At 41.0% G+C, this 13,588-nt stretch overlaps 2 protein-coding genes across 2 annotated transcripts in view; both read right to left on the reverse strand.

Annotated features, from left to right (window-relative positions):
• Window positions 1-13,588, reverse strand: part of rnf103 (ring finger protein 103) — a 452,442-nt gene that overhangs the window by 55,414 nt on the left and 383,440 nt on the right. The window lies entirely within an intron of this gene.
• LOC139331469 (fibroblast growth factor 4-like) overlaps window positions 11,098-13,588 on the reverse strand; it is a 64,016-nt gene continuing 61,525 nt past the window's right edge. Inside the window, exon 3 of the mRNA XM_070962939.1 lies at window positions 11,098-11,274. Coding sequence (XP_070819040.1) covers window positions 11,098-11,274 — 177 coding nt within the window. The remainder of the gene's footprint in view (window positions 11,275-13,588) is intronic.

Below are 13,588 nucleotides of genomic sequence, written 5' to 3' on the forward strand. Positions count from 1 at the left end.
AAACAAGTGGGAAACTAACAAAAACACACTTTTACGGAGTGGACAGGAAACAAACAAAAGGGCACTGATGAAAGGGCAGGCAACAATAGTGCAGACAGGGCTGGTGGGCACCGAAAAGACACGTTAAAGTGGCACACTGACAAAAATCCAACATTAATCATGAACATAATCACAAGGGGTTACTCATATTGGGAAACACACAGAAGTACACCAGGACAATCTTGCAACAGGTGGCAAGGTATCCTGGATTTAATTTACACTGTGCCTGCTCCATCTTCAGACCAGCTTTGACCGCAGCAACATTTCTACCAGCCACCCCGTATGCTGAATGATACCTAGTCAAGCTTCATAGTCACGTACATCCCTTGGAGACCTTATTTCAACAAACCTTTCCTTGAGCAGGGGTCCCAATCTCTTGACCAAATATTGTCTCAAAAGTTCTAAGTAACTTGTTGTAAAGTATTCAATGGCAAATAACAATAAAAGGACAGCCTCATCCCACTCCTTGGGGGGATCTTGCCATAATTTACTGATAATGGTTAAATGTAAGATTTGTCTCTTCATTGGACTGGATGATACAGGGGAGACCAGTCCAGGCGAAGAACTTAACCAAATAGATATTAACTAATTTCCATGTTTGAACATTCAAAGTAACCAAATGGCTCTTGCTCAACAGGTAAAGAATGTACTATTTAGGAAGATCTTCCCTGCTTCCTCACTACTTGACCAACATGACAAATATGACACCACTTTGTCAAATGTGACACGTATTTTCAAATCCTCTGCCTAATTGCATCAGTCTAATAGCATCATATAAAGGACTTGCCTCTGTACTAGTCTTATTAGATCTTAGTGCTGCTTTTGACACCATTGTCCATGGTATCCAATTGCAGAGACTGGAACACTTCATTGGCAGTAAGGGAACTGCACTAAGCTGGTTTAAATCCTACTTTAGCCTCTTGGACTGTACTAGCTCTATATGGAAAGTGTCCTGAGACTACACACACACACACACACACACACACACACACACACACACACAGACACACACACACACACACACACACACACACACACACACACACACACACACACACACACACACACACGTGTGTGTCTGTATATAGTGTATATAGGCAAGGCAGAAGCATAAAAATACATTAAAATCACACATTTCAAAGAAAGAAAGGAAGAGAGTAGAAGAGAATAGAAAAATAAAAATAAAATACAACTAAAGGAAAATTAAAAACAGAAGCCAGTAAAAGACAATAATTTAGCATTTAGAATGATTAAAACCATTGAGCAAATACATTTACTTTAAGTAAAAGCTGTAGCAAATAATAATGTTTTCAACCCTGATTTAAATGAGCTGAGACTTGATGCAGACCTCAGGTGTGCAGGGAGAATGTTCCACAGGTGAGGAGCATAATAACTGAAATCTGCTTCACTTTGTTTGGTTCTCATTCTGGGAACACACAATAGACCTGTCCCTGATGACCTGAGGGGTCTGGATACCGCATATGGAGTTAATAAATCTAGAATATATTTTGGTCCTAGACCATTTAATGCTTTGTAGACCAACAGTAAGATTTTAAAGTCTATTCTTTGACTCACAGGAAGCCAATGTAGTGATCTGAGGACTGGTGTGATATGGTCCATTGTTCTGGTGTTTGTAAGGACTCGTGCAGCAGCATTTTGGATCAGCTGTAGTTGCCTAATTGATTTTTTGTTTAAGCCAGTAAAGACTCCATTGCAATAGTCCAACCTACTGAAAATGAGTGCATGAACCAGTTTCTCCATGTCTTCTTTGGACAGACATCCCTTGATTCTGGTTATATTTTTCAAGTGGTAGTAGGCTTTAAATGGTTGTTAAAATTCAGGTCTGAATCAATAATTACACCAAGATTTCTGGCTTTATCTGTTGTTGTCAGTGACATGAAGTTTAGTTGAGCACTGATCTTTGACCTTTCATTTTTGGGACCAAAAACAATCACTTCTGTCTTATCTGCATTGAGCTGAAGAAAATTCTGGCACATCCACGCATTGATTTGATGAATACACTCATTCAGTGAAAGTAAGGGACTGTAGTCATGTGATGACACAGAAATATAAAATTGAGTATCATCTGCGTAAGTATGATAAGAAATATTATGATGCTCCATAATCTGAGCTAGGGGCAACATGTAAATATTGAAAAGAAGTTGTCCGAGAATGGACCCTTGTGGCACCCCACACATCATCTTTTTTCGTTCAGACACATGCTCACCAATTGACACAAAGTAGTCTCTATCTTGTAAATAGGATTTGAACCAGTGTAGTACAGTGCCAGTTAGTCCCACCGACTTTTCCAGTCTGTCAAGAAATATGTCATGATCAACCGTATCAAAGGCAGCACTGAGATCTAATAATACTAAGACTGAGGTTTTGGAAGCATCATTATTCAGATGTATGTCATTTAAAACTTTGATAAGTACAGTCTCAGTGCTGTGGTGTGGGAGAAATCCAGACTGAAATGCATTAAAAAGATTGTTCTGCATCATGAAAGCATTTTTCAATAATTTTTCCAAGAAAGGGAAGATTTGATATTGGCCTGTAGTTACTAATTACTGAAGCATCCAGATTAGTCTTTTTTAGGAGAGGTTTTATTACTGCAGTTTTCAAGGCCTGGGGAAACTGACCGGACTGAAGAGAATTATTTATTATCTGCAACACATCTGGAGCTATGCAATTAAAAACATTTTTAAAAAACTTTGTTGGCAGAGTATCAAGGCAGCATGTTGTGAATTTTAACTGTGATACAGTTTCTGTCAGCCTTGTATGATCTAGAAGGTTAAAATGTGCTAGATTAACTGGAGAACAAGAAGGAACAGATGGACTTATCATTTTGCCTGAGTTGGAGCTGCACACTGTTTGTCTTATCCTTGAAATTTTATCTGTAAAAAAGGCTGCAAAATCATTGCATGACTTGTTGGATAGCAGCTCAGGAGGGACTGAGGCCGTTTGTCAGTCTGTCCACAACAGAAAACAAAGTGCGGGCATTATTACAGTTTCTGTTGATAATCTCTGAGAAGAATGCTTGCCTTGCCTTCTTTAGTTCATGGTTATAGGTGTGGAGACTGTTTTTGTAAATCTCATAGTTAACCTGGAGTTTGGTTTTTCGCCACCTGCGCTCTGCCTGTCTGCAGACTCTTTTCTGGACTTTGACCAGTGTGGTGTTTCTCCAAGGTGCCTTTTTCCTTCCTGACAGAACTTTGGTCTTAAATGGGGCGATGGAATCAATAATACTCATAACTTTGGAACTGAAATTATTTACAAGGTCATCAGTTGAAGCTGAGGGCAGTGTTGGTGATGGTATAAAAGACTCAGTAAAGACTGCACAGGTATTCTCATTAATATAACGCTTTTTGATTACCTCTGTTCCACTTTTGTTAAGAATAGCAGGTGTGGCCATTTTAAATGACACACAGCAGTGATCAGAAAGAGCAACATCCGTCACCACAACCTCAGAGATATTAAGCCCTTTGGAGATAACCAAATCTAATATATGCCCTTTGTTATGTGTTGAATGTGTTACGTGCTGAGATAGGCCAAAATGATCCAGGATGTTTAGAAGTTCTTTAGCACATCCATCTTTGAGATTATCAACATGAATGTTAAAGTCACCCACTAACACAACGCAGTCAAAATCAATACAAACAACAGACAGTAGATTGGCAAACTCATCAGAAAACTTTGCATTGTATTTAGGGGGCTTGTAGATGGTTACGAAGACTGATCGACAGGGAAACTTTGATTGAACGGCAACATAAGATTCAAACTGACTGTAAGAGACTCTCTTGCATTGAATGCTATCATTAAACAAAATGGCGACTCCGCCTGCTCTCTTATGCATTCTTACTTCACTTACTGTATGAAACTGAAATTCGGAGGGGCTGACTCATTGAGAACTGCTGTGCTGTTATCTTGTCCTAACCAAGTTTCAGTTAAAAACATAAAATCAAGCTTGTGCTTGATGATAAAGTCATTGATTAAGAATGATTTGCCTGCCAAAGACCTAACATTGAAAAGAGCTGAGTTAAATGTGCTAAAAAGTCTAACATCCTCATTTTTTAGAACATACTGTGGCTGACATGGAATACATGTTAAATTTGATGATGTGATGTTTCTGGAGAGATGGACCGATCTTCTCCTCCTACCTATTGAGACATGAATCAATGAAGCTTCTGGCACAATGAGCCCTGGCTTTTCCTTGGAAAAGTCAGGCATAACATTTGCCTTAAAAGCTGGACCCCGAACACATCAGTTACCAACACAAATAGGTGGCTGTGCTGGGCTCTTACTAGGGGACTGGAGTAGGTTCTGATCAAGCCGTGGAGGGGGCGGAGGTGGTGCCCGTCTGCGCTGTGGTGGTGGAGGGGGACAGGGTGGTTGTAGGGGGCGGGGTGGAATTTGGGGGGACAGGATCCCAGATGGGTGAGGAGTAAGCCTGATACCAGCACTGACAAGTTTGTTCATTTGGTCAGTAAACTCCAGTAGGGGGGAGGAGGGTGATGGGATACCCAGTGAAGATGATGAGCTGGATGGAGTTTGAGCAGTTGGAGATGGTGGCCTAGGTGGAGTTTTAGTGGTTGGAGTCGGTGAATCCTTACGAGCAGTGGCCCCTGGTGGAGGACATGAGGCATCCGCTTTTTTGTTCTGGCATCCCTCATGGTTAGAGCATACAGGCGGGGGGAGAGTTGGTTCTCCTTCATGTTTTGGTGTTTGCTGCTTTTGTTTGGATTCCTCTTGTCTCTTGTCCTTGGGAGTGGGAACAGTGTGACGCAGGAAGAAAGATAGGTTGGAGGCAAAAAGTTTTACTCCTGACTTGTTTAGGGAAAGTCCGTCTCCTTTGAAAAAATGTCTGCGGTCCCAGAAAAAGTTGAAATTGTCAATAAAATGCACTGAGTGGACATCACATGCAGTTGAAAGCCATCTGTTTACTGCCAACAATCTGCTGAATCTCTCTCCTCCTCCTCTGACTGGTGGTAAAGGCCCACTGAAGAAGATTTCAGCATTCAGAGAGCTCACTGTATTTAGCAGTTTACCTAAATCTTGTTTGAGCACTTCAGATTGTCGTTTTGCAATATCATTTGCCCCTGTGTGCAGTACAAGGTATTTCAGAGTTGGAATTTCTGCAACAATACTGAGGATTTTGTCGGTCATGTTGGAGACTGTATCATCAGGAAAGCACAACACTTTTGTGTTTCTGCCGTACATTCTTCCCACATCTTTAATAGCAGAATCACCAACAATCAGAGTCTCAGGACCAGTCAGTAGCTTTCCTTGTAGCTTTCTAGCTTCTGACTTCCTGTCAGGCCTTACCCTTCTCTGTGAGTCCGAGAAGTTATCCAGGTTTTCAGTTGGGGATCCGGGGTCCTGCAGTAGTGGAGCAAACCGATTTTGTAACTGCACACTAGCTGGTTTGGGAGCTTTGTTGCTCAACTTCCCTTTAGCTTTTATCCACTGCTGTGTCTTACTCTGCACAGGTGTTGAGTAGGATGTTAACTCAGGCCAGCCTGTCGCATCATAGATCTCTGGGTGCTGGGTTCTACCTGTTGGACGTCTCCCCATATCAGCTGATTTACTCTTGGGCTTTACCCCAAGAGCATTCCAGGGAGGACTAATACTGGCAGATTTATTACCCAGTACACAGCCCTTTAGTTTCGAGGGAGCTGTATCAGAGCTAATTAGCTGGATGTTAGCATTCTCCAGTCCGCTGCTTTGAGTCAGCGGCAAAATGCTGTCATTTCCACAAAGTCCGTTCACTTCTGCGTTTATTTCCAGACGCTGGACTTTAGTTTCCAACACTGCAACCTGCTGCAGAAGTTTGTAGAGGTCATCTGTGGAGAAAAGAGGCATCTTGGTGCTTGCTAATTAGCTTTAGCTGCCAGCAGGCTTTTTCTGTTGGTAGGCCGAAGCAGGCTTTTTCTGTCAGTAGGCCAGTGCAGAGTGTCGCAAGGGTCATCCACAACTTTTAAATGTTTGTCCATAAAATATGTCTTTAGATGTCCAATTCAGCCAAAAATTGAAACTTTCAAGTTTGAGGAAAATTAAAATAAATACAGAAAACAAAATGGGAAATCACGAGCCCAGACAGAAACCAGCTGCCAGAGGAGGAGGAGGCTTGTGAATCACAATTACTTTGTGATTTTTGTTTGGCGTGGGAAGGTCTGATTTGACTCACAATTGAACGTGGGACTATTCTGTGCGGTTTGGGTCCTATTCACAGTTTCATTCACTATGATACAGAATGGTGATTAAGATGGCCGGAAGTGCTGCAGTGTGATACCTGGTGGCAAGAGTCATTTATTTCTTTCTTTATTTTTTTTACATTGAACTAACTTCGAGTGCAGATCAATAAAACTGTCAGTCGAACAAATAGGCAGGCAAAATGTTAAGTTCAGATGTTTATTAAACAATAAGCTGTGCTGTCCGCTCTCACTGCTCCAAACAAAAAAGAACAACAAAACCAAGCTCCATGTAATAACAAAAAGCAGATGTTGTGATTGTTTATGTTCAACTGTGTGTGTGTGTGTGTGTGTGTGTGTGTGTGTGTGTGTGTGTGTGTGTGTGTGTGCGTGTGTGTGTGTGTGTGTGTGCGCGTGCGCATGTGCATAGCTTCTCCTTCGGGTTGCACAATTAGGATCTGAACATGTAATTTTTCTCTTTTGTTCACTTATATATTTATTGAGGTATGGCAACAATGACCATACCAGGAGAGGGTCGGTGATGTCTTTGAGGTGCCTTGTGCTCTCACACCTCAAATACATCACCGACCCTCTCCTGGACCCCCTGCAGTTCGCCTACAGAGCCAACAGGTCTGTAGATGATGCAGTCAACTTGGCCCTCCACTTCATCCTCCAGCACCTGGACTCCGCAGGAACCTACGCTAGGATCCTGTTTGCGTATTTCAGCTCTGCTTTTAACACCATCATCCCAACTCTGCTTCAGGAGAAGCTCTCCCAGCTGAGCGTGCCTGACTCCATCTGCAGGTGGATTACAGACTTCCTGTCTGACAGGAAACAGTGTGTGAAGCTGGGGAAACACGTCTCCAATGCAAAGTCCATCAGCACTGGATCCCCTCAGGGCTGTGTTCTTTCTCCTCTGCTCTTCTCACTGTACACGAACAGCTGCACCTCCAGTCACCAGTCTGTCAAGCTCCTGAAGTTTGCGGACAAGTCATATTAAAAAGTCTTAAAGCTGCAGTATGTAAGATTGAGAAGAGAACAGACTTAGCCTGAAAATTTGAACCAACACAAGTTCCACATCAGTCCCCGTCCCTCTCCGCTGCACTCATGCTCTGCCTCCAAGCCCCTTCACCCTGCGACGTCTGCACGGCTGCCATGTCTGCCATGCCTCTGGAATTTCCCCTTGCAGGACTATTAAAGGAATATTGAACTGAATTGAATTGAATTGATGTCAACCAGTAATGTTAGCCTTAGCATCGGAAACAAGCTAACTCTGCCCAGCTGCTACATCACAGTTGCTAACATACTGTACGCGTTGCAAAGTGTTACTGTAACAATCATCATATTAGCTTTATGGTTATTTGTTGTCTCAGCCATACGCTGTTGTTGGCAGCGGTGGTATGGGCAGTTTCTCCTTTGTGGGTGGCTGTTACTCCACCATAGCTTTCACTAGCTTCCTGATGCAACTCATAGAGCTGTTTGACTGAGCAGCAGCTGGCAGCATGAGCGGGGGGGGGGGGGGGGGGGCGGTTTGCAGCGTGTGTGAGTAGGGATTGACAGATGACAGACACTCCTGCAGACGCTCCTCTGGCTCTGATTGGTTGTTTTGTGTCAGGCACGGTGGATTCTTGCAAATTACAGTAGGAGCAGTAGGTGGAACCAATGTAGTCGTTTTTTTTTCACAGATTACATGCTGTCTGGGCATAGGGAGATGTATTTAAAACACTGCACTTTGACTTAATGGTTTGGTATGGTTTGCATATTACATCTACTCCTTCTCCCACATTGAACTGGCAATAATAGTTTTTGCTTTAAGATATCATTATGAAGTAAATGTTGATTGCACAATGTAAGGTATATAGAATAATGACACCAATGTTGTTTAGACTGGTTCCCTTTGCTTTCACTGCACAATTATCTCTGCCACTGGGAACAGTCTTCTGGGGAAATCAAGGCTGACTGGTGATCTAGTCAGACTGGCACCATCTATCTACTTTCATACTCAAAGTATTTCATTACTCCATATAAAATTATGACAATTTCACTTTCCCTCTTCAGTATTTTTTTGTTCTCTCTCATTTCCAAAGTGATGTTGATCAATTTTTCACAGAAATTTGGAAATAAATGTGGTTTACCCTGTGTTTTTGGTATTTCCTGGGCTCTGAGGAAAACAGAAAGCGATCAGCTTGTCAGTGGTGGCAAAAGCAACTTCGAAACCCCTTGGAAATGCTAGAGCGAGTTTTCAAAAATTCTTGGCCTGTACCAGCTCTACATGAAAAGTGCCCTGAGACAACTTCTGTTGTGATTTGGCACTATACAAATAAAATTGAATTGAAATTGAAATTGAAATTGAAATTGAAATTGAAATTGAATTGAATTGAATTGATTTGATTTGAATTGACTCTATGATTATGCAAATATGTGTCATTTCAAAAATGTCTCCTACTTTAATGAAAAGTCCATTCTCAGTGTTGCATTAGAGGTTTACAGCCCTATCAAAGAATGTCGGTACTTAAAATACGTCTTTTTCACGACACAAGTTAGACGATATAGGCCATGGTGATCTTGCTTTCCAAATGTCAGTTACAATATTTCTTTCATTCAGTATTGTGTTTAAGTAAATTCCTTTTTAAAACTGATCATATCATAGTGATACATCTCCTGGTATCCGTATAATGTAAGGAGTTGTATATTTGCGTGAAAGGGGAAGAGGTTTATTTGGCAATTTGCTAACTTAAGCCTCATTTCCACTGCATAACAACTTGGTTTGACTTGATTCGACTCTACTCTTCTCGCTTTTGGTACTTAGGTATATTTCTTGATTTCCGTTTCCACTGCAGATAGTACTCCCTAACCAAAGGTGTGATTTTTAGCTGATCATCACAGCAATGCTGCATGACACTGGTGTGACATCATCGTCACTGCAACACAGACACAGAAACAATGGCGAATATTGTGTGTCATGCAAGTGGCAATTCTAGTGATGCTTCAATCTGACCAGTGGGTGGTCTGCACCACCTTTTACTATTGGCTCAGTACCACGGACCAGGTATTGCTCATAAGTTTTGTTAGTGGAAAACCAGAAGAGAACAGTTTCAAACGAGTAGTGCTCAGCTGAGGCGAGCCAAACTGAGCTGTAACATACAGCTGAAATGAGGTTATACGTGCAAATGCATTGGTCAAAGTAGAAACTTTGAGAGCAAAAGTGTGAGTGTGTTCAATGGGTAATGGAAAAAAGCAGTTATTTACAAATTTGCAAATCCAACTGAAGAGAGTGCAAAGACAAGATATTCAATGTTCAAACAGATAAGCTTTATTTTTTTTTTGTAAATATACCCTCATTCTGAATTCTGAATTGATGCCTACAATATTTTTCAAAAAAGTTGGAACAGGAAAAATCTCAAGGCCAAAGTTAATCATATATAATAAATATTATTGCAGGGGCTCAGGAAAACTTTGGAAAACCATTGTTGGCATTGTTTGTCATAGCATCTACAAACACAAGTTAAGGCTCTCCGATGTAAAATGCAGAGAGGAACAGTGTCTGACGAGCCCACATTTCAAATTCTTTTTAGAAATAAAGGACGTTGTATCCCCTGGTTAAAGAGGAAGAGGACCATCCAGATTGTTATCGGTGCAAAGTTCAAATGTCAGCATCTGTGATGGTATGGAGGTGTGTTAGTGCCCATGGCATGGGTAACGTGCACATCTGTGAAGGCACCATTGATGCTGAATGATACATACAGGTTTTGAAGCAACATATGCTGCCATCCAGACCATGTTTTTTTCATTGACATACCTGCTTACAACAGCAAGACAATGCCAAGCCACATTCTACGTGTGTAACACCATGACTTATAATAAAGAGAGAGGGCACTTGACCGCCCCACCTGCTGTCCAGTCCTGCCTCCCATTCAAAATGTGTAGTGCATTATGAAGCAAAAAATACAAGGAAGACCCCAGACTGCTGAGCAACTAAAGTCATATATCAAGAAACTGATATACAATGGGAAACTGTGAACTAAATCTGTGCAAATCAAACAAAAAGTTACATTTTGCTTAACTTCTACATGTCAAATAGCAAACAGTCCTGGCAGTTTTGATGGAGAGTCCAAAAAATAGGAAGCTATTATAGATGAATAGCTTTGTTGCATCATGTGTGAATGTCATAAAACTGCTCCACAGCAGACTTGTAGACAGTGTGAGAAAGGCATCAATACTCATAACACATCTTGAATAAACACATGAAAAACTATTGTGAATGTACTGTCTCATCACTGATTGCATTAACTAGCTTTCTCACTGAGAGTTATTGTGACTGCCTAATACTTGCATCCTCCCAGCTGGCTAGTTTATTTACCATGTGAAGCTCCAACTAGTCCTATGAATAGTCACTGTTGCAACTTGCACCACTTGTTAGATTGTGCAATGAACTATCTGGTATGACCAGGCCTTTAGTTATCCATTGGTGTCAGCCACAGGGACAACTACTTAATGGGGTTGAAATGCCTCCTCCCTTGTTTCCTAAGGTGTAGCTGAATGCACCTGCGATATGTAATGGCTTTATGATCCTTCACAGAATTATTTGGGACTTGAAAATATTAAACAGAAGTCATTTTACCAACTATGACCTGATCTGGACCCTGATTGTTTCCATTTGTATCTTTAATCCATATGTTCTGGGATTACCCCAAACTCCATGTGCAAAAATAACCAAAAATTTAAAATTGGGAGTTGTGGAGGAAGACACTCATTTGCTGCTGTTTTTTCCTGGAGCCAAATTCACTGATAACAATGTTAACACTGAAACTGATTTGTATTTTGCAAGTTTGTCCATTTGCTGCTTCATTCACAACCATGATCTTAAATTTCATATCCTGGGAAGAAAGTGTGTCATGGTCATGGAGGGTCTGACCCGGTTGCCTCTCTTGGTTTTGCCAGTCTTGCTGAGGCCAATGTACATGCCAGGGTGGGCAGCTGATTCATACGCATTATAGTTGTTGGCCAGGAGATTTTCCGTGAACTTGCATTCATCATTGTAGTAGCCCTGAGGAAGGGAAAAGGAGGATAAAGAGAGAGGGACAGCAGAAGACAGTAATTTATCAGGTCATTACTATTTGTTTTAGTTTCCTGAACATGAGAATTTTCAGTTTTTCTCTATTTGGGTTTTGTGACTGTAAGATGTGTCACGCTATTTCCACCTCTGCTCATGACAGACAAGTCTGATAATTCACACAGAGGTGAGATGTAAACACTGATCTCTTAAGGCATCTGAAGAAGCTGTTTTTTATGGAAGCAAATAAGGGTCATTAATATTTTGAGCTCGTGAAATGGTGGTTACAAATAATTTCTCAAAGTTGCATATCACCTTTTGTGTAAAAAAAGAGTTTGTGAATGTGTAATAAAGTTTGGCAGCTCTAGAAACATTTTGTGTATGTTGTGAACTAATTTGCACATGTACAAAATGTTTTTGTAGCTGTAGGAATATTTTGTTGATGTAGAATTCAAATTTGTGCTTGAATATTTTGAATGGTGAGGTCTCACAAAGTCTCAGAGGCAGACACACAAATGCCTGTTTTTATGTCTGAGCTGACAAGCTAAATTGCACGTTGCCCACTGACCATCCAATTAGAGGAAGCCAAACTGTCTAATCAGGGGGCAAATCTTTCCCATATTAACTCCAGCATACTCCAGAAGGAAAACATAACCAGACAAACCACCTGAAACTTTTGCCCCATGAAGTGGAAACATAGTGATGCACTAAAGTGGACCTGCTAGCGTTGTCAAAATGAAAAACGCTGCTAAACCAGGTGTCTGAGCCACCCAACGAAAATATGTGAACTTCAGCATCATGCATCATTGTTATTGTGATGTGCATTATGTTTTGACAACTGTCATGTTTCCTTTCAATTGACTGCATACACATGAGCATCTTTCCAATATACAGTATTAGCTTACACTAAAATGGTTGTTGGTCTGACAATACATACATAATTATGAACAAGTGTTTCAGCATCTTGCTGGAATATGAATGGCATTTGGGCTTTGCAGTATGTCTAAACTTGAAGAAAGCTGCTTTGGTCACCATCTTTATGTGGCATTTCAAAATTAAGACTGAGTCTAGGATAATGCCCAAGCTTGTGACTTCAGATTTAAACTGTGGAGTCAAACTGCAAAGTTTGGTAGGAACAGCTCTTTTTTTGTTTGTAGAACAAATAAGAAAAATTCTGTTTGATTGAAGAACGTTGGTCTGCATCCACTTGTTTATTGCAGCTAAACCAGTTGTTAAATGGCAAATGGTCTGGGTACATGCTTGGGTACAATGAAATATACAGCTGTGTGTCGTCAGCAAATTAAGCTTATGATCTCTGATAATATTATCTAAAGAGAGCATGTACAGGCAGTTTCCTTGAACAACACCAAAGAGGGCCAGCCCTGCTCTTGAGGCACTCCATAAGATTATTCTGATGAACTGTATCAATGGCAGCACTTACACCTTATCAGACTAGAATGGAAACCTTGTTAGCATCTCAATCCTGAGATCGGTGAAAACTTGATGAGGTCTGTGTCAGTGCTGTTTTTGGCCCTGAACTGTGACTGAAACTTTTCTGAATGAGGGAAACTTGAAGGCTCTGGCTCCCATTCTGCTCTTGGAGACTTTAGGAAACTCAGGTAACCTGCTCTTTAAATAAGATGGTACCTGATCATTTATGGCTTTGTAAGTAAGGAGAAGGATTTTAAATTCTGTTCTGGATTTTACAGGGAGCCAGTGCAGAATGGCTAATATTGGAGAAATATGATCTCTTTTCTTCATCTTTTTCAGAACACATGCTGCAGCATTCTGGAGCAATTGGAGAATATTTAAAAACAAATTTGGGCAGCCTGATAGTAAGGAATTGCTATAATCCAACCTGGAAGTAACAAATGCATGGACTCATTTTTCTGCATTGTTTTGAGACAGGATGTGCCTGATGCCCTTTGCAATGTTATGTAGGTGAAAAAAGGAAGTCCTTGAAATTTGTTTGACATGGGAGTTAAAGGACATATCCTGCTCAGGATCCATGGCAGATCGACTGCGTCGTGGATTCCCAGCAGGTATCCAAAGCAAAGGAAGCCAACTTCGAAGAGGAATGCTGTCCACATTCGCCAAAGCTCTCATCTGACAAGTAAATCACTCAATACTCCAAATTAGCAAATGGCCAATGCCCAAACTCCTGGAGATCTTGTTCAAGAATAATCTAGCACTTGCTCAGGTTTTTGGACCAAGGCAATGCTGAATTGTTAACTAGGTTTTGAGGAATAAGAAGAAGATATATTTGCAAGTTACCAACAGCTGGCAGAAAGTAGCAAAATAAAGAATA

The sequence above is a fragment of the Chaetodon trifascialis genome, chromosome 5 (assembly GCF_039877785.1).
Source record: "Chaetodon trifascialis isolate fChaTrf1 chromosome 5, fChaTrf1.hap1, whole genome shotgun sequence".
Lineage (NCBI taxonomy): Eukaryota > Metazoa > Chordata > Actinopteri > Chaetodontiformes > Chaetodontidae > Chaetodon > Chaetodon trifascialis.